The sequence below is a fragment of the Bos grunniens genome, chromosome 5 (assembly GCF_055505025.1).
Source record: "Bos grunniens cultivar Pamir isolate PY7600 chromosome 5, Bosgru_T2T1.0, whole genome shotgun sequence".
In the NCBI taxonomy this organism is placed as follows: Eukaryota; Metazoa; Chordata; class Mammalia; order Artiodactyla; family Bovidae; genus Bos; species Bos grunniens.
The window spans coordinates 87,498,803-87,521,516 of NC_141169.1; the positions used below are offsets into that span (position 1 = coordinate 87,498,803).

General features: G+C 37.1%; 1 protein-coding gene across 50 annotated transcripts in view; it reads left to right on the forward strand.

The window, feature by feature from the left end:
- The window catches only part of SOX5 (SRY-box transcription factor 5), a 1,169,920-nt gene that overhangs the window by 1,030,631 nt on the left and 116,575 nt on the right, over positions 1-22,714 (forward strand). For all 50 annotated transcript variants that reach the window (XM_086401754.1, XM_086401750.1, XM_086401772.1 and 47 more), the window contains one exon: positions 15,329-15,414. In XM_086401754.1, the coding sequence (XP_086257880.1) occupies positions 15,329-15,414 (86 nt within the window). The remainder of the gene's footprint in view (positions 1-15,328; positions 15,415-22,714) is intronic.

Here is a 22,714-nt window from a genome sequence, read left to right on the forward strand (position 1 = left end):
TTTATGGGGAATAAGGTGAGGAAAAGATGCAATAATTTTTATATGCAGAAATGTCTTCCCATTTTAAAACATGTTTCTTGAAGAGTTTATAAATTAATCTGTTACTAAACTAGCCAACTAGGTTAACTATTAAATTAATTGGGGTGAAGTTTTCATTCACAATGCTACATTAAGAAGACAAAACAAAAGTTTATTTTTAAAAAGTCTCTTACTGAAAGAAATTTAGCTTATGACAAAGCAGTTAAGAACTAATGCTCACCTAAATATATCTTCTTTTTAAATAGTCAAGCAAGATAATTTATTAATTCTACTTTCTCAAATACAATTTATATGGAATATTTATATCCTTAACTTATTTTATGAGTTACTACAAAATATTAGCATTTTTCATAAAAGATTTCAAATATTGAAGTCATATTATCCTATTCCAGCAAGTCTAGAAGGCTTTACAGGCTTTGTGCATTTAGAAGCCCTTTCGCCTTTATTGTGCCATCGTGCTCAGTCATAGCCAACTCTTGGCAACCCCATGGACTGCAGCCCACCAGGCTCCCCTGTCTATGGAATTTTCCAGGCAAGAATACCAGAGTGAGTAGCCATTTCCTCCCCCAGGGGGTCTTCTCAACACAGGGATCAAACCCGCATCTCCTTCAGCTCCTGTGATGGCAAGCAGATTCTTTACCACTGAGCCAATGGGAAGTGAAGTGATTGGAAACAGTCACTATGATGAAGGATTTTGTTTTTATCATCTGTTTTCATACAAAACATCTTTTTAAAAAGTTGTGCTACATATACATAATGGAATATTACTCAGCCATAAAAAGGAATGCATTTGAGTCAGTTCTAATGAGGTGGATGAACCCAGAACCTATTACACAGAGTGAAATTAAGTCATAAAGAGAAAGATAAATATCATATTCTAACACATATATATGGAATCTAGAAAAATGGTACTGAAGAATTTATTTAAAGGTCAGCAGTAGAGAAATAGACATAGAGAATAGACTTATGAACATGGGGAAGTGGGAGGAGAGGGTGAGATGTGTGGGGAGAGTAACATGGAAACTTACATTACCATATGTAAAACAGATAGCCAACAGGAATTTGCTGTGTGGCTCAGGAAACTCAAACAGGGGCTCCGTATCAACCTAGGTGGGTGGAATGGGGAGGGAGATGGGAGGCAGTTTCAAAAGGGAGGGTATATATATATACCTATGGCTGATTCATGTTCAGGTTTGACAGAAAACAGCAAAATTCTATAAAACAATTATCCTGCAATAAAAAATAAATTAATTTAAAAAAAGCAAAACATCTTTTCTAGTAGATATCTTGACCATATTCAGGTACTTCAATGGTATCATAATAGTGGGTTCTTATTCATGAACAGAAATCATTTTAAGATTTAGGAAATTTATATTATTGACTTTTAATATCCAAGGGGATATGAAAATATACAAAAGAGATAAAATTATGGAATATTAGAAAAGAATGGTTTGATGTGTGAAAATATATTACAAAAGATTATTTGACTACCTCCTTTGAGTTCTTATTTCTTCATATCCTAAAACTCTAGGCCTCTTTTTCCACCTTCATTTTGTATCCTTCGTTGGTATCATTGGCCGCAGATCTAAAAAACCAATATTGCTTGTGCTAAACCCTGTACAAAACACTAATTTGTTCCTTATTTGTATAATTATTTGCTTACAAGCTATTTCTTCTGTTAAGCCTTAAGCTTTTGAGGAAGAGTTGTCATCTGTGTTTGAAATTTGTTAGTTTCTTAATTAAATAAAATATTGCTTCATATATTCAGTCCATAAACATTTTATAGCCTTAAATGGTCAAGGCACTATGCTAGAAACTGTGAATGTAAAGATTAAGTAGACATAATTCTGCCTTAGGATGCTAACAGTCTGGTTGGGGAGAGTGAGATATAAACAGATGTGGTATAATAGAGCTATACATAGAATTCTAACAAAAGTGAGTGGAAAGGGAATGAATTCAAATCTAAGCTTGGTAGAAGGTGTCAGGGAAGGCTTCTTGGGGTGGGGAGTCCCTAAAGGTTGTGCCTAAAGTCAAATCCTGTAGGGCAATTAAGCAAATGAAGTTGTTGGAGTGAAAGGATACAGAAACAACATTCCTGATAGGAAAAAAAAAAAACTCAGCCTTGATAAAGGCTGGAAAACGCAAGATGAATTAGAGTATACATGGACCTTTAAGCAGTTTGGTGTTGAGACTGAGCTTTAAGGTAAGAAATGACAAGTGAATTGTTTGAGGACATAAGAGGAGACCAATTCAAGGAAGTATTTATAGACTTCTATGTTGGCTGAATGGAGAAGGAAATGGCAACCCACTCCAGTGTTCTTGCCTGGAGAATCCCAGGGACAGGGAAGCCTGGTGGGCTGCCGTCTATGGGGTCACACAGAGTCGGACACAACTGAAGCGACTTAGCAGCAGCAGCAGCAGCATGTTGGCTGAAAGTGTTAGTCACTCAGTCGTGTCCAACTCTTTGCCACCCCATGGACTGTAGCCCGCCAGTCTCCTTTGTCCATGGAATTCTCCAGGCAAGAATACTGGAGTGGGTAGCTATTCCCTTCTCCAGGGGATCTTCCTGACCCAAGGATCGAACACAGGTCTCCTGCATTGCAGGCAGATTCTTTACCGTCTGAGCCACCAGGGAAGCCCCAGGCAACTAAGGCACTTCTTTCGAGCCAGAATCAAACCAGCAACCTAGGGATGTCCACATTCATCAAGTCTATAGGCCTCCACTCTACCAGTTGAGCCATCAAAGGATCCACTATGCTGCAGGAACTGGAAAACCATTTCAGGGCTAAAAATCAGGATTGAGGTCATACTGGCATTTAACCATCAATCCATTCATTTATTGATTTCATCCATGTCAAGATATACTTTTCTTGTTTACTTTTGAACTTTTAGTCCTTAACACATAGTATGTACCTAGTAAATATTTATTACCATTTAAGTACAACTAATGAATACTTATTGTGTACCTGTAATTAGTGCCTCTGGAAGCTGAGTAGAGAATTCATTTCTTTAGCAGAATACTGAAGCCTGGGAACCTGGTTGGTAGGTTTTCCAGCAGTAAGAAATGAAAACCTAGGAATTAAAAAAACAAAGTTTGTAACTGATCAGCCATGAAGGATTAAAGGAAGGGAAAGATCAAGGATACTTCATATGTACAGCATAGGTAACTGGGTGTCACCAAAATTAATAGAAATACTGGGAGTAGAAGTGAGTCCAGCAAGAAGGGTGATTAATTAAATTTACTGTGAAGATTGAACTTCCTATGGGACAGATTGTGGGGGTCAAAGGAGTTGTCCAAAACAGTATGAGGAATATAGCCTAGAGTCATTGACTTAAAATAGTTTGTGTAAGGTCCTTGGACCAAGAGATTGGATAAGATCATTCAGATAAGGGAAATCAAATGAGAAAAGCCAAGCACCAAGGATTAGACCCAAGGAATATCAGTATTTAAGGAAGAAGTGAAGGGAGGTAGAACAGCCTATTGCAGAAATAATAAAGTCGGTGTGAACAGGTTATGAGGAAAACCAGAAAAGCACATTATAAGAAAAGTTGGAGAGTGTAGTGTAGTTTGAGAAGGAGGGAGTCATTAACAGTATCAGCTGTTACACAGCAGTGTTCATTCCAATTTGGCAAATCAAAGGTCATTATTTCCAGGAAAGTTTATGAATTGAGAATTAAATTGTAGTAGAAAGATTTAAGATTATCAATGAAGACAAGTTTCCAGCAAGTTAGATGAGAAGAAAGAAAGTAAATAAATTACTCCTTACTAAGGGATTTTGGAGTCTGGATAATTGGTTGTTTTTTAGAATAGAAGTTAACTGTGCGTATGCTTAGGGACATGGTATGAATAGATTCTTACCTTGGCATTTGAGGTGCTTCACAGACTCTAACCAACCTTCTGAATATTTCTTGATACTGTATGTCATAGGTTCAACTGCAGGCTAGTTCATAAAGACATTTTATTCATTCATTTCTCTGATCCTTATTTTTAGGCTCAACCATTGATTCATTCAGCAAATATTTATCTAATATCTACTGTGCACTAAGCACTGCAGTTTTAGACTTCTCTCAAGGCGATGGCACCCCACTCCAGTACTCTTGCCTGGAAAATCCCATGGATGGAGGAGCCTGGTGGGCTGCAGTCCATGGGGTCACTAAGAGTCAGACACAACTGAGCGACTTCACTTTCACCTTTCACTTTCATGCATTGGAGAAGGAAATGGCAACCCACTCCAGTGTTCTTGCCTGGAGAATTCTAGGGATGGTGGAGCCTGGCGGGCTGCCGTCTATGGGGTCGGACAGAGTCAGACACGACTGAAGCGACTTAGCAGCAGCAGCGGCAGCATGTTCTCTAGTTATTTTTTATTCAAAGCCCAACTCAATCAAGACCAGCCCCTCCTCTGATTCTTCCTTCAGTTATTTCAGCTCAAATAAATCCCTCTTTTCTTTGGTAGTTGCTGCCTTTCTTATTCATATAATTTTAATCTTGTGGCTTTGATTCACTTCACTTTCCATATTAATGGCTTATTTTGTAATTGAAAGGGTCATGAAGGCAAGGAGAACTGGATCTTTTATTACTTTGTAACCTGTATGCAATTTCTGACACATGCTAACTGAATGAACATTAAATGAATATATCTATTTTGAAATTTTAAATATATATTTGTATTATCCTCTATAAATGTGATACTTTTCTTATCACAATAGTACTATAGTACTTACTGTCTATGAGAGCCTGAACATTTATTTTTAATTTGTAGAATGAGAACAATCATCTACCTTACTGAATTGTTCCGAAAATTAAATGAGATTTTATACACAGATCAGTAAATATATTCATTCATATATGGAGGGATTTATATGTGTATATTTATATGTATATATATGTAAAATATTTTAATGCTGCCAAAAGTCAACAAATATTAGTTGCCCACATTTCAAATCAGTGGGAGCATAATGAATAATTCATAATTGATGTTGGAACAACTGATGTTGAAACACTTTGAGTAAAAAAAGGATTTTTTACTCTAAACCACATCTGACAATAATGTATAAGCCCAAGTGCAAGATTTTTCTCCCCCCTCCCGGTATCTCTTTTCTCCCATCAAACTGGCCATCAAATGTGTCTCCCCCATCCTATATGTTCCTTCCTCTCTTTCTCTTATGATTAGTTTAGGCCATTATCATTTCCAACTTGATTTACTGCAGTAGTTTTTAACATGTCTATTTGTCTCCAGCCTCTCCCTCTTCCAATCGATTCTATCCCTTGCCACAAAATTGATCTATCTAAAACACAAATCAGACTGTGTCACTTTCCTGCTTAAAACCTTTCAGCAACTTAAGGTTGCCTTCAAAGTAAAACATAAGACTCTGCAAGATGTATTCTACCTGCTTCTTTAGCTGCAGAGCTTAACATTCCCTTTCTGCATCAGACACACTGAGACTATTAAAATACCCCTGGAAGTATAGGGGCTACACGGATAATGGCCGTTGTTAACACGGGGCTATGGATAGCATGGGGCTCCTTCCAAGCAGAAGGAAACCACACGTTCATCTGTTGGCCCAGGAAATGAAAGAAAGCAACTTCCTTTGAAAATTCTATCTCTAGTGTCCTTTTAGATTGAGGGCAAGAGGTGAAGGGGGAGACAGAGGATGAGATGGTTTCATGGTGTCACTGACTCAAAGCACGTTATTGTTGTTCAGTTGCTGAGTCATGTCCAACTCTTTGCGACCCCATGGACTGCATGCAGCACACTAGGCTTCCCTGTTCTTCACCGTCTCCTGGAGTGTGCCCAAAACTCATGTCTGTTGAGTCAGTGATGCCTTTTAACCATCTCATCTTCTGTCGTCCCCATCTCCTCTTGCCTTCAATCTTCCCCAGCCTCAGGGTCTTTTCTAATGAGTCAGCTCTTTGTATCAGGTGCAGTGGACATGAGTTTGAGCAATGTCAGGGAGAGAGTGAAGGAGAGGGAAGCCTGGTGTCCTGCAGTTCATGGGGTCACAAAGAGTCTGATACAACTTAGCGGCTGAACAACAACAAGTGTCCTTTTTAACTTCATCTTCTCTTACTCTCCTGTAGAACTCCCTCCACTGGGAAGTTAGAGTGGTGGGAGTAGGGGCTTTTAAGTATTAATCTGAGAAGATGATTAATAAGAGCAGTCCTGGTTGCACTAAGTAATGGAGGCTTATTGTGTGACTTTTCAGAAGACATGGAAAGTAGGTGGTAAAAGGATCCTGAGAGATAATTTGTGGTGAAGTGCCATTTTTTGAGATAGTTTAACAAATAACCTTCCTCAATGCTCTTTCCAGGCTAATCTACCCTACCTTCTTCTTTTCTGGAAGTTTCTAGAGTGCCTTTTGCACTGTTATACTTTTCTCATTGTATCCCTGGAATGGTTTGTTTACATGTTCATTTCTGTAACTTTTTTAGGAACTCTTCTAGGGCAGGGATTGTGTGTGTGTGTGTGTGTGTGTTTGCATTTGTGTATACGTTTTAATTTTTATAATGCCATAGACTTTCCAGATCATTTATGTTAGTTCAGTGGATGAAAGGGTTTGTGAAGGTGACCCTGAGCAAAAGCATTCTTGCTTTTGGCAATCTTGTTATTGTTATTCAGTCATCAAGTAGTGTTCAACTTTTTTGTGACTCCATAAGACTAGTGCCTGCCAGGCTCCTCTTCCTCTGTCCATGGGATTACCCAGACAAGGATACTGAAGTGGGTTGCTGTTTCCATCTCCAAGGGATCTTCCCAATCCAGGAATCAAACCTGAGTCTCCTTCATTGGCAGGTGGATTTTTTACCACTGAGCCACCAGGGAAGCTCTTTGACAATCTTCCTCAACCTAAATAACTCTGTTGTTTTTCTTACTCTGTATATAGGAAAAAAAAAAAAAAAAAAGAGTCTCTTCAATAGTATCACTGGAAAGAATTATTTTCTAAATATTCATTACTTTTTACTACTAACATATGTAATATGATTTCTGAGGGGTTATTGGGTTATTTACTATTAGATATATCATTTATATCAATAGATACTCTAAGCTAGATTGTATTTTGGAAACTATTGATTAACATGCCTCAGTGTATTTTTCAACTTTTTGAAAAATTTTAGTTTTGAGCTAGAATTTTCCATACTTGGCTCAAAAGAAGACACAAGTTTGGAAAGGCTCAAGGAAAAACTGTTTAAATGGTTAAAAACCTAGGAAAGAGTAGAAGAAATTACTTTAGGTGAAAGTCAATTTGAATAACTTACACATGGTTAAACTTTAAAAGTCAGAATTTTCCATTATCCAGTTTTTTACTAAGTAAGTATCTCATGAAGTATTTACAAAACAAACCAGTTGTAACATTTTTAGTACAGTTTATAAAGAGATGGCATAAATAGATGACAGTTTTTACTTCTGTAAAAGATCTTTTTCTCCCCAGCAGTTTCTGAATTTCTCTTTCCCCATTAAGAACTATCCTGACCTTGTGTTGAAGTCTTATAGATTACGTGTCCACTTCAGAACACTGACACGTGCATATAATACATTTTGAATCTCCTTAATTGACTTAAATTGTTATATTGGCCTTTTTCACATTTATGGTGTTTGTATTTACTTTGTAACTGGGGCAGATTTCAATCAAACTAGTTCTTAATGTTTTCAGTCTGAAACATTGATAATAAAGTACATATGCTTCAAGTTATATATGTTAGTATGTTGAACGGAGATAGGTGCGTTAATATGGTGGCTTAGACACAAACCTTTTGAAATTAGTTGATATCCTATTTCTGATCTTATGTTTATCTTGAAACGGTGTGATTACAGGTATATAAGGGTAACAGTACTCTTTTTAATTCTTGCTGCCAGTTTTTTTTTTTTTTATTTTACCAATTCACTTTAACATCAACTACATTGATATGAAGTTGCTTATGGCAAACATATTGTTTAGTTTGCTAAGGCTGCCATAGTAAATTAAAGCAAATTAGTTGGTTTATACAACAGAAGTTTATTTTCTGACAGTTCTGAAAGTTCAAAATGCAAGATCAAGTTATCAGCAGTATGGATTTCATTCTGAGGCCTCTTCTTCATTTGTAGATGGTTGTCTTCTCCCTCTATCCTCACACAATTGTCCTTCCTTCTGTGTTGCTTGTGTTCTCAGCTCTTTCTATAAGGACACCAATCATATTGGATTAGAGCCTACTCATATGACCTTGTTTTATCCTAATTACCTCTTAAAGGACATATCTCCAAATACAGTTACATTCTGATATACTGGAGATTAGGACTTTAACATATAAAGTTTGAGGGGACACAATTCAGCTCATAACACACACATACATTATTTAGCTTGCATGTGTATATTATGTTTACACATTAATACATGTACAATATGGCATATGAATAACATTATAGTTATGTACATATATATGCATATTCAAAAGAAAGATAGCCATATTCATTTTCTTACTATATATTCATGGATGTAGAAATGAAAAATAATATTCTAATATGCATGTTCATTTTTAAATGTTACGGAATAGTGTAGATTTTAACTAATGAGTTTAAATTAGCATGCAATACTCTATTTGTTATTAAGAATTATATGCTAATAGTTGGAAAGTGCTCTAAACACCTATGTGGGTATTTGCAATCAACCCAAATTTATGAGTAATCTGTATCCCTAGGTTAGAATTCAGAGTCATCTTTAAGATCTTCTGTTACGTAACCCCTTTAATTAAACTTGGTAAACCTTCATTTCATATCCATTGCCTTTTTGTAGCCAAATATCTTCCAGTCCGGATTACGAAAAGTTTCCCAGATCCCTGCTTTCTGTCTCTTTTCCTTTTATTCTATAAGCTGTGAATTAAACTGGTTTTCTCTCCATTACTTCAGCATATCACACCCATGCTATGATACATTTCACCCTTCGTAAAACATCTCCCCCCACACCTGCAAATCTTCAAGGCCACACTCACTCTTATTTTCACCTTTTATTCTTTAAATATTGAAATCTGGATAATTCCAGATTTCCAGTTCTCCCTTAAGTCCTATAGCACTGATGGTCACCTCAAATAAGTTCTTTTCTAAGAGAGACTTATAGTAAATAGATAGAGACAAATACTGTTTGTTTTGTTGTTTTTGTCTCCCATAAAAACCAGCAGAGTTCTAGTCATGTGGTAGATGATGTAAGTGCTTATTAATTGATTTTCAACAAGTAAATTATATAAAATGAATTATCACTCTGAAGAGCACCATAGCCTCTAAACTTTTGCTGTATTACTTTTAACATTATAATCATTAAGTAATACAAGTGAATGGTACAATTTTAAGTATTTAAATAGTTTAATAGTCATAATATTTGCTGTTTGCTAGTTTAAATAAATGCAGTTGCAAATATCTAAACTTCTTTATAAAATCAGTTATAGTATCTTCTGGATTAAATATTTAAAATTCCAAATGATAAGTAAAGCCTTGTCAGATAACATCAGTTGTCCTTTTTCCTGTATCACCATTTTCTTTTCTATGTACAACTTTTCTTATTAGTATATAAGTGTAGTATCATTTTTACAAATGGATACCTTTCTAGTAAAATTTTCTTTATCACTCATCCTCCAGTACCTATTGCAAAGTACGTCACTGAAATTGTCTTGTTTTAGCACTTCTGCAGTGCATACAAATAGTCTGAAAATCTTGTTAAAATTTAAATTCTAATTCAGAAGGTTTATGCTTGCTACTTTAATAAATTCTCCCAAAGCTTAGTGGCTTAAAATAAACAATTGTTTGAACACAGCCATGTTCCAGCTGAGTCTTTCACATCCTTGCAAATCAAGGTGTTGGCCTGGACTGCAGTCATCTTTAGGCTTGACTTGGGGAGAAATCCACTTTCAAGCTCCCTCCCTTGGTTGTTGTCAGCCACCTCCTTTGCTTGCTGTTGGCTGGAAGACATCAATCCTTTGCAATGTGGTCTTCTCTATAGGACAGCTCCCAGTATAGCTACTTGCTGAGAAAAGGGGTGGTGGGTGAGCAAGCAAGACAGAGCCAGAGTTTTTTTGTAACCTAGTGTCAAAAGTAATATCACATCACTTCCGTGTATTCTGTTCGTTAGAAGGTAGTTACTAGGCCCAGTCCATAAGGGGAGGGAATTTCACAAGGACATAAATACCAGGAAGTAAGAGTCACTGGGGCTTCCATCTTAGAGGCTGCCTGCCACCTTAGATTTGGGGTACAGCCTGAAATTATGCTGGGCTTCCCCGGTGGCTCAGTGGTAAAGAATCCATTCTGTGCAGGAGTCACAGGAGACTCAGGTTCAATCCCTGTGTTGGAAAGATCCCCTGGAGGAGGGCATGGTGACCCACTCCAGTATTCTTGCCTGGAGAATCCCATAGAAGACGAGCCTGGTGCTCTACAGTCTATAAGGTTGCAAAGATTCAGACATGACTGAGCAACACAGCATGCACACGCGCATTACAATTCGGCTAACAAACTCCTCGGTGAGGCCAGTGCTGCTTTTGAGAGCTTCACTTTGAAAAGCAAGGATCTACACTTACTATATTCAATTCCTATCTTCTATTCATTCTCTACGGATCACACTCACTCCAGTTAGGCTTTCTTAACTCTTGCTCCATTGAAATTGCCCTTGTAGAGGTCTCCAATGACTTCTATATCACCAAGTCCAACATTTTAAAAAATTGATTACTCTTCCTGAAAATCTTTCTTTACTTGGCTTCTGGAACACCAAATTTACATTTCTCCTCTGTTTTTCTGTTAGTTAACTATCTTCCTAACTATAAATGTTAGGATATCCCATAATCCAATCTTTGGATCTCTTTCTTTAATCTATAGTTAACACTTGACTGGTTATAGCTTAATTCAAGATATGTGCTGACCACTTTCAAATTTCTGGCTCCTGTGTGGATTACTCCTCTAAAATCCTATTTATCAAGTTCCTCAATGAATACCTCTACTTGGAGACTGATCGGTATTTCAGGCTTGAAATGTCCAAAACAGAACGCTTTATTCTTTCCCCTTCATTTTCCTCCCACATAGGCCCAACCTGGCAGTTTTATCATCTGTGTTTGCAAATCCAACAAATAGTTCCACTTCCTAATCAACTGTCCAGTGAAAAACCTGGGAAGAATCTTTGAGTTTTTTCTAACTCTCATATGTAAACAATCATTAAGTCCTGTCAGTTTTGCTTCTTAAATACCACTTGACCTTCTCCATCATTCTTTATTCCAACATCACCACCCTAATCTGAACCATCAACATATATTATACAGAGTTCTGTATGATTTTATTATTTATGACAGCTTCGAACCTCTAGCCCAAGGGATTTTACTCAACCCATCTTTTTTCCATGTTCATGGTTTCTTTTTCCCAGTAGGACAAAATTTAGATTCTTTATATTGTTCAGTTCAGTACAGTTCAGTCGCTCAGTCATGTCGGACTCTTTGCGACCCCATGAATTGTAGCACGCCAGGCCTCCCTGTCCATCACCAACTCCCGGAATTCACTCAAACTCACGTCCATAGAGTTGGTGATGCCATCCAGCCATCTCATCCTCTGTCGTCCCCTTCTCCTCCTGCCCCCAATCCCTCCCAGCATCAGAGTTTTTCCCAATGAGTCAGCTCTTCACATGAGGTGGCCAAAGTATTGGAGTTTCAGCTTTAGCATCATTCCTTCCAAAGAACACCTAGGAATGATCTCCTTTAGAATGGACTGGTTGGATCTCCTTGCAGTCCAAGGGACTCTCAAGAGTCTTCTCCAACACCACAGTTCAAAAGCATCAATTCTTCGGCACTCAGCCTTCTTCACAGTCCACCTTTCAGATCCATACATGACCACTGGAAAAACCATAGCCTTGACTAGACAGACCTTTCTTGGCAAAATAATGTCTCTGCTATCTAGGTTGGTCATAACTTTCCTTCCCAGGAGTAAGCATCTTTTAATTTCATGGCTGCAGTCACCATCTGCAGTGATTTTGAAGCCCCCAAAAATAAAGTCGGACACTGTTTCCACTGTTTCCCCATCTATTTCCCATGAAGTGATGGGACCAGGTGCCATGATCTTCGTTTTCTGAATGTTGAGCTTTAAGCCAACTTTTTCACTCTCCACTTTCACTTTCATCAAGAGGCTTTTTAGTTCTCTTCACTTTCTGCCGTAAGGGTGGTGTCATCTGCATATCTGAGGTTATTGATATTTCTCCCGGCAATCTTGATTCCGGCTTATGCTTCTTCTAGCCCAGCGTTTCTCATGATGTACTCTGTGTATAAATTAAATAAGCAGTGTGACAATATACAGGCTTGACGTACTCCTTTTCCTATTTGGAACCAGTCTGTTCCATGTCCAGTTTAACTGTTGCTTCCTGACCTGCATACAGGTTTCTCAAGAGGCAGGTCAGGTGGTCTGGTATTCACATCTCTTTCAGAATTTTCCACAGTTTAGTGTGATCCACACAGTCAAAGGCTTTGGCGTAGTCAATAAAGCAGAAATAGATGTTTTTCTGGAACTCTCTTGCTTTTTCCACGATCCAGCGGATGTTGGCAATTTGATCTCTGGTTCCTCTGCCTTTTCTAAAACCAGCTTGAACATCTGGAGGTTCACAGTTCACGTATTGCTGAAGACTGGCTTGGAGATTTTGAGCATTACTTTACTAGCATGTGAGATGAGTGCAATTGTGCAGTAATTTGAGCATTCTTTGGCATTGGCTTTCTTTGGGACTGAAATGAAAAGTGACCTTTTCCAGTCCTGTGCCACTGCTGAGTTCTGCAAATTTGCTGGCATATTGAGTGCAGCACTTTCACAGCATCTTCCAGGATTTGAAATAGCTCAACTGGAATTCCATCACCTCCACTAGCTTTGTTCGTAGTGATGCTTTCTAAGGCCCACCTGACTTCACATCCTGGGATGTCTGGCTCTAGGTGAGTGATCACACCATCATGATTATATTGGTTGTGAAGATCTTTTTTGTACAGTTCTTCTGTGTGTATGTTTATATTGTACATAAAGTCATACACAATCAGCCCTCTCATTCCCTCTCCAGTCCCATTTATCTCTACTTCCCTCCCTGCACTCTATATTTAAGCAGTTCAAGAATTTAGCTATGATATAACATTCCCATTTGACCTTGAGTCTTAATGAAAATTATTTTCCTTCCTGAAATGCTTCCCTTCTTTGCCTGGCTTGCTTTCACTTAATTCAGGTTTCAGCTTAAACATGACTTCATCCTAGAGGATGTCTTTGACCTTTTAGACTGGGTTTGAGGTACCCACAGTACAGTCCATAGCATTATATATGTAACATTTACTTTATTTTATACTAATTGAGTTATTCTTTGTCTTTTTCTCCCATTAAGCTGTAAAACAAGATTAAGGTAAATAAATTCAGGTATTTTGAAGCCTGAAACATGTAATTTTGGGGACTGTATTTAAAAATAAAAACTATGGAAATTACATATATATATATGTATATATATGATCTACATTATGGGCTTCCCTGGTGGCTCAGTGGTAAAGAATCAGCCCACAGTCCTTGGGTAGGGAAGATCCCCTGGAGGAAGGCACAGCAGTCCTCTCTAGAATTCTTACCTGGAGAATCCCATGGACAGAGGAGCCTGGAAGGCTACAGTACATGGGGTTACAAAGAGTCAGACATGACTGAAGTGACTGAGCACGCACACATGATCTACATTATATACATACATATATATATATTTTATATATATATATATATATATATATGCACAAAGTAAAGGAAAAATACTTATTTATAAAAAGGATCACAACAAAGTAAAAAATTAAGGAAGCTGACAGATATAAAAATATATGACCCTGTGAACACACTGCTAGGAGCCCTTTCCAGAACCCAAAGCTTAAGCTTCATTAAATTTCCAGTAAATACACCTCTTGACATGAGTCTTCTTCAAAGTTCCATTTCTAGTGTCAACAGCAGTGTTTAACACAAATCAGGTACTCAATAAATATTTTTGAATGAATTATTAACTGAGTTATTTGCAGTTATATTTCTATACATTTGACATACAAGTTTTTCACAAATTATAGTTCTACAAAAAGCTTTATATATTAGAAAATTGTTCTTACAGTTATTATTTTCCATTTTTGCTACAGTTGCATTTCAAATGACTAATAATGTACATATCTGTTAGCATATCACTGGGCTTTGTGCAGATATCTTTTGTACCTCTTTACTGAGTGGGAAAAATTTATTATTTGCATCAAAAAATCTTCTATAATATGTGTATATATGTATAGATGTTTGTGTATGTCTGTTTTTTATAGATCATCTGTATTAAAACTTTAATTTTTAATTGCTTAAATTTTTTAGTGTTTTAGATATTCCCATAAACAGAAAGCCTTTGGGGAAAACCACCTATATTCTTTTTCTTTTACAGTATATTTTTTAAACATTTGTCTCTGGAAATAAAGATAACTAGTACTTTACATCGGAGAAGGCTGTGGCACCCCACTCCAGTACTCTTGCCTGGAAAATCCCATGGGTGGAGGAGCCTGGTAGGCTGCAGTCCATGGGGTTGCTAGGAGTCAGACACGACTGAGCAACTTCACTTTCACTTTTTACTTTCATGCATTGGAGAAGGAAATGGCAACCCACTCGAGTGTTCTTGCCTGGAGAATCCCAGGGACGGGGAGCCTGGTGGGCTGCTGTTTATGGGGTCACACAGAGTCGGACATGACTGAAGTGACTTAGCATAGCATAGTACTTTACATAACTTTTAAAAATGCATCAGATTTTTTCTTTACAATGAGTTTGTCCGTGGAACATTATTTAAGAGGTTATTTGAATCAAGACAGTAACATAGCATTCAAAAGATAAGCTGCTTGGCCTAAATATTGAGAGTTTAGTTTGTTTAAAGTAAAATTAAGTTTAGTTAAATTCTTTTTATAATAACATTTTAAATTTGCTGAGGACTTGGTGTGCTCATATCAAGATTATCAGGTGTGATGTGTGTGTGTGTGTGTGTGTGTGCGTGCATGTGTGTTATAAAGTGCAGCCCTCTGATCAATGCGCACTTTTTCCTCCCATTTTCCTAAATACATCATGAAAAAAGGATGAGGTTTCCGCCTTAATTGCTTGTGCCTTTTATTCACATTCCTCTCTCAGCCAGAATTGTGAAAAGAGTGTTAGTAAAAAGCTGCACAATAGAGCTTTTCATTAGGCCTAGGCAAGGCACACAAAAGAAGGCTTTTGGAAAGAGTGAATGCATGAGTTTAATTTGCAGGTGGAGAGTAGATAAAAGGTGCTGACGCCTCTATTATTCTCTTACGTAGGTGACCCTTACCCTGTACAGCTGATCCCAACTACCATGGCAGCTGCTGCCGCGGCAACACCAGGCTTAGGCCCACTCCAACTGCAGGTAAGTCAGGAGACAATACACTGGAGACAAAGGTTAAGTAAATATCGAAAACAGCTATTATCCTGTTAATGCAGAATATAACTGACTACGGATATTTGCCTCACACTTTTTTGTTTTTGAATTTATGTGTACTGATTCTCAACCCAAAGTTGGTTTTTTTTTAATTTTTAGTCCTGTTTTCTGTATTAAAGATAACTTGTAATTTTTTTTTTATTGCCTGGTATGATTTAACAAAATGAGCTGTAGTTTTACTTTGATTACTGTATGTCATAATTTCATCACAGAACGGTCTTCATCAAGATAAAAAGAAGGCAAAAGCTACAAAAGATATTCAGATACTTACAGATCAAGACAGCTTAACAAAAATTACATTTAAAATTATTCAAGATGCTCAGTATTTTTGAAGCACTCTGTAGATCTCTTTATTTTCTTGCTGATGCCAGCTCAGTTGGATAAGCAAGAATAAGTAGACCAAATAAGTAGATGCCTAAATGAACACAACTTTATCCCAACATCCACTTTTTTTGGCCCAGCAGAAGCTATATTCCCCTATATCCTTGAATGTCAGTGATAACTCTGTCAGATGCCCAAGTGATTTTAGAAATTTTGTCTCTGGAGTTGGAAAGAATATCAATTAAATTATATTAAAGGTATCTTTCATTAACTGTTTAAATCTTTCAGTCAGCATCCTACCACCCTTGTTTCTGTTGTTTGGGACTTTATAGTTTTACACAGTTAATGGGAATAACAAATCATCTAATAATAGGATTAATCTCCCCTTGTGAGAAGTGTTATATTTTCCTTTGCCTGAAAGACACAGTATGCTGGTAAAGTCAAGCATGAAGCCCTCATGCTTTACAAAATTAAGTTGTATTCATGAAAGTGCACTGGCATGATAGATGACCTTAGCCTATAAGGAAAATACAGTTTAAATTGTAGCATCAAAAGACAGATGCATCTGGTCGGCACAGGGAATTGTCAGAAGACGTGGTGAGTTTCTGAGAAACTGGTTGAGTCTCGCAGGAGGGGAACACAGGAGGAGCTGAGACATACTGTGTTCTACAGAGGTTAATAACAGTCATTCCTATTCTACCTTTTCTCCAAAAAAATCGGTGGTGTGAGTTTCTGTTTCTTTGAGCTGGAAATAACTTTAGGAAGTGTTGGAACCATGGGGACAATAAAAGTAACAACATTTGTTATCCTTTGAAATCTGAAAAATAACTACAGTACAGAGAAGTGGCTATAATAGGTAAAACTAAAAAGAGTAGTGGGATTAAAGGAAGAGGGAAGAATATCCAGCAATAGATTTGAATGTGGAAAATAGGAGTTTTAGAGATCTAAGCTGTCAGTTTTCAAAACAAATTAGACATTCTCATTTCCTTTCACCATTGGATCAGTGATGAGAGGGAACAAGGCAAGCTGGAGGTATTGCCTATGTTTCATTGTTATATGCCAGTAGAAACCGGCTTTGCTAGGTATCAGTCCGAACTTACTTTTCTAAAAAGAATAGTATTAGAATATTTTTACACAAATTAAGTTTTATTTCTGCCCTTATGGTATGATATCAGATTCCCTTAAATTGTAAGTATATGAAACTGTGTTTATCACAAAACAAGAAAAAAGACATCAAATATATTTGCTTTTGCTTCAACTATGGTAAAGAATCTGCCTGCCATTGCAGGAGATGCAAGAGATGCAGGTTCGATCCCTAGGTTAGGAAGATCCCCTGGAGGAGGAAATGGCAACCTACTCTAGTATTCTTGCCTGGAGAATTCCACGGACAGAGAAGCCTGGTGGTCTACAGTCTGTGGGGTCACAAAGAGTCAGACATGACTGAGCACAGCACAGGGCAGGGCAACTAAAATTTGGTCTATAAATGGGATAAAGATATTTTATGTAAGGTGGCTGTGTACACATGAAAATATATGCATTTTAGTTAGGAACTCAGTGTGGGCTTCCCTGGTGGCACTAATGGCTAAGAATCCACCTGTAAACGTAGGAGATGGAAGAGACTCAGTTAGATCTCTGTGTTGGGAAGATCACCTAGAAGAGGAAAAAGCAACCCACTCCAGTATTCTTGCCTGGAAAATTCCATGCGCAGAGGAGCCAGGCAGGCTACGGACCATGGGGTTGCAAAGAGTTGGCCATGATTGAGTGACTGAGCACATACAAACCAACACTGTGGAACAATAAGAAAGTTAATAATCCTACCTTTTCATGATAAGCCGTTAACTTCTATTAAAACACCAACACACACACACACATACATGCTTTTTGCTTGTGATTAAAAAGAAGTACTCAAATCCGAATACGTATTTCAAGCACATGTCATAGCAGAGATTCCGGCTTTTCTTTGAAGTGGACTTACTCTCACCTTTGTTCAGGTGCCTGCACCAGCCTACTTTTCTACTCCTGTTCCTAACACTATCTTCACAGATCCGTAACTTCAGCATTCCCCAGAGTTGCGAAGGAGACCTGCATACTCTTCCTTCCCTTGCATTAAAACAGCATCCAGATTCTTTTCTTCTCCACAGACCTTCCCAGACAGGGCAGGGAAAAGCCCCCTACAATGTCTAGGCAGAAGTCTTCTCTTAACCCTAACCCAACGTTCACTCCAGTCTTGTGAACCTACTTCTGTGAAGCTTCATCTCAGTGGAGTATAATATATGAGCCAGTTTTAATTTTCTCCAAACTCTGCTTTTAATTATACTGATAAATCTCCATTTTTCCATCACTTAATCGTACCTGGAGCAGACTACATCACTTTTGAGTCCCTTTCAGTAACTAAGATTATCTTTCTTTTATGGAAATTCAGTCCCATGTTCTTATGCTAGGTTCTCTGGTAAGGCTTTCATACAAAGATTAACTCATTTAATTCTTATTGCAACACTTTGTTTTATGTCTTAATAACTCCATTTGACAAGAAAACTGGGTCACAGAGTCCAATATCCATGGCTTTAAAACCATTTTATATGTTTTTCCAAATACAGGAGATTTTATTTTTAAACTTTAGAGATGTTGCCCTTCTTTAGACATTTGCTTGTAACTCAGTAACTTGGTAATAAAATTATGACAATAAGGCTGATTAATTGGTACTCATACAAACCCTATATATGCATTGCAATACTGAAGGAAATAGGATTCATAATGACAGCTGTCTACTTCAGACACTGAATTTTCTATTTCATAACTCTTTACACAGATATGTGTTGATTCAAGCTTCTCTTTTTGAACATCTAGATCTAAGAAAGGACCCTATAAATATATTTCTACTCACAGTTGACACTGTTTACCTACCATTCATTTTCTTTTGAAATTATCTTTTGTGCATAATTGTTCACACTTGGAAAATAATAAGTAAAACCAATAGCCAAGACCTTTATTAAAGAAGAAATAATGTCAAGTACAGTAGTCTTAAAAGACAAGCAAAATGACATGTTTTAAATTAGACCACTATTTATTACTTAAATATCACTTCATGTTCCTGGATAAAATAAGAAAATATTTTTCATGCAGTAAGAAATACTTTGGGATTCCGTGGTGGCTCAGATGGTAAACAATCTGCTTGCAATGCAAGAGATCCAGGTTTGATCCCTGGTTTGGGAAGATATCCTGGAGAAGGAAATAGCAACCCGCCCAAGTATTCTTGCCTGGAGAATCCAATGGATAGAGGAGCCCAGTGGGCTACAGTCCATGAGGTTGCAGAGTCAGATGCTAGTGTCCAACTAACACTTTCACTTTCACGAAATACTTCACATTAAAAAATCACCTTACTATATATACATTTTAGGAGCAATTAAAATAGTCTCTGTGCATGCTTGGTCATTCGGTCATGTCCAACTCTTTGTGACTCTATGGACTGTAGTCCACCAGACTCCTCTGTCCGTGGCGATTCTCCAGGCAAGAATACTGGAGTCGGTTGCCATTTCCTTTTCCAGGATATCTTCCCAACCCAGGAATCGAACCCACGTCTCCTGCAATTTGCATTGCAGGCAAATTGTTTATCACTGAGCCACCGGGGAAGCCCCTAAAATAGTCTAAGTCTTGTCAGATTTTTATTTTTATAGAGAAATATCAGTAAGAAAAATGATAATCTGAGTTGTGTGTAAAACATACAAATTAACATGTTGTGCTCAGACACCATTTTATTTATTTCTATTGTAACAAAATATCTGTCCTTGTCTCCTCTGAGCCTTTTCATAAGATTTAAGCCTTTCCTGAGTTTCAGATCCATATGTCCAACTATTTGTTGGCAACTAAGAGGAAACATAGATATTTACACGTACAATAAACTGACTACAAAATGGACCTGACCACTTATCTTCCTTGCCCCCTGACCTGCTCATTCTTTGATCTTAGCAAATGGCTCCATTCCATCTGTTTCTCAACCCTGGAAAGCATGAGCACCATCTTTAACTTTTCTTCCTTTTTCCTCTGGACCTATATATTCATTATCTTTCTATTCATTCTACCTACTAAATACATCAATCATCTTGTTTTGGGTTTGGTTTTTTTTTTTTTTGCATATTAACTGTCACTTTGTGAATCTTGCTACCCTCATAGCTTGCATAATAAACCCCAGTAGCCCCTGAACTGGCCTTTCAGTCCTCATCTTGCCCTCTTTAGCACACTCTCTCCTGTATACTTTTGTCAGAATGATCTTTATGATTCTAATCATGGCTTTCTCCTACTTAAATACCTTAAATTACATGGTGTTTTCAAGTTCTCTCTCCCTTCTGAATCTTTACATGTGGTATTTTCTCTTTTGGGAACCCCATCACCCACCTTTTTCTTACCAAGCCAACTCCTACTTATCCCTGAGATTGCAAATGAAAACCTCACTTTTTCAGGGAAGTCATCATTGTCTTCAGGTCTGGATTAATGTAGCTCTTGTGTATGCCTAGAGTACACTGTATTTTCCCTCTCATGGCACTTATGCAATGTGTTCTAAATCCTACTTGTTGGCTTCTACCAGATGGCGTAATCTATGAAGTGATTGACTCACCCATCATTTGCACTTAACCATGTACTTTAAGTATTTAAGGGACTTAATAAGTATTTAAGAAACTAAAGGATGAAGAATTAATCTTAACATTACACTTAAATTATGTATCATTAACTCGCTACTCTTCTTTATAATAGTGGATTTAAGCAGAATATTAATGATTAATTTTCCATATAAATTAATATTCATCTTTGTGGAAACTCTACACGCCTAGCACCATATTTGGCACTACAGTGTTTAAAAACTGCATTTATAATAGTTCCGCTCTACACTGCCTCATTCACTGTGCTCCAGCTAAGTAGATCCTCTGCTGTCCCTTGACTTGCCAAGGTATGCTCTTACTTTAGAATTTTACATTACCTGTCCCCCTGCCTGGAAGGCTAATTCACTTCATTCAAGAATTTTCTCTAATGTCCCCTCTCCTAGTCTTGGTCTAAGTAACCTCTTGAAATCATAAAATAACCCTCCCAGAGATACCACACTTCTATTTCCTTATTCTGCTTTTTTTTCTGAAGCACCAGTCATGTTCCCAGGACGGGGGAGCCTGGTGGGCTGCTGTCTACGGGGTCGCACAGAGTCGGACATGACTGAAGCGACTTAGCAGCAGCAGTCATATTCAAACATCCTATATAACTTGCATAGTATGTTCCTTTTTTATTATTTGCCTGTTTCAAATAATGGAGGGAATGTCGTTTTGTTGTTGTTGAACAAAAATGTGTCTCAAGTGCTTGGGAAAATGCCTAGAAAGTAGGTGGTATTCAGTACATAGTAATCAAATGAAGAAACTGTCATGAGCTAATGGTCATCATCATTTTTAATAAGATAACAAAGCAGTATATGTTTAATTTCTGGAATAAATGATATTAATTTGTATACCATGGAACAATATGTTTTCTCAACCCTCATTAAAAGATTCTTAGTATATAAGAAAGCCATAGCTCTATCTCTTCTGTTCCTTCCTCCTTTTATCTTATTTATAAACATGGGCTGCTGAATAAAGAATGTGTTTTAGCATTTATTACAGTTTATATAATTCATTTATGTCATAATTTGCGAGAAAAAACAAGCATTTCAACATTAGTTTATTTCTGCGTTGTTTGTTAACATGTATACAGACGTACATAAGAATATGAATTGCTAGAGGTGCGTTTGACTCAGTAGGACTCACTGTGACAACACTAAAGGGAATTATTTCCAAATGTGGAGAGATGTATTATCAAAATACTAACTGGCCAGTTAGCAATCTCATATACTCTTTACCCCATTCTCTTTTTTCTTCCCCTACTCTTTTTTCCTTTTCCCTTCTTCTTCAAACTACTTATTTTTCTTCCAAGAGCCAAGGATGCCTTTTGATATTTGTTCTCCTAATATTGTCTTTTTTAAAGGAGGGATATTAACTTACATAGAAAACTAATCTATCTTCATTTCCACATTAAGAAGTGAGTATAATTTTTTAAGCAAAATAAACCTACATTTTGAATCTTTTAGACATTTGTGACTAGATAAAAACAGTTAAGCAAATTGTCTATAATTAATGAAACCAGATGATGGCAATAGTCCATGTAACATTTATTTCTCATATTTATTGTCATTAATTTGCATTTTACTTAATGGGCATCATGAACTTTTTAATAAATAGTAAGAATTGTAGTGTAAGATCCTATTTCTGTTTCTTAAACTAGGTTTCTAAGATTGGAAATTAGAAGGAAATATTTATCCACTTATTTCTCACTTTATAAATACCATATTTGTGTTGGCCAAGATGGTTGCCACCTGTTCTACCTATAGGAAGCCAAAAATGTCGACTCCAACCAGTGATTAATAATCCTAAGCAGGGGAAAAAAAGGTTGAAATTCTTTTTGGATGTACATATTTTACTCAACTGAACAAGTAGCGTTCATTCCAGAAATTTTATTAAATTAATTTACCTTTCACTGATTTTAGTAGGCTTATTTTTAAACTGTATAATAATATTTTTGGAATAAAGACTCAAACTTACAGTTGTCATAAATGAAATCCCATAGAGCTACAGTTCCAGCAACCCCTAATATCAGTAACATGCATCCTCCAAGACACAGAAAATGATAGATGACATGTGATCAGAGGAGAGAATGAATTATATAGAATATCAACTAAAATCAGTCTTTTTTTCCTAGCTATCAAAGGTACATGGAAGTCATGGCAGAAGTGCCTTCAGTTTCTCTCTGGCCAAAAGTAGCAACAAGATAGATGTGGATGAAAAAATGAAGTTCATCTTTTTATCAGCCTCCTGCCAGTCTCTGAAGGAGGTCAATA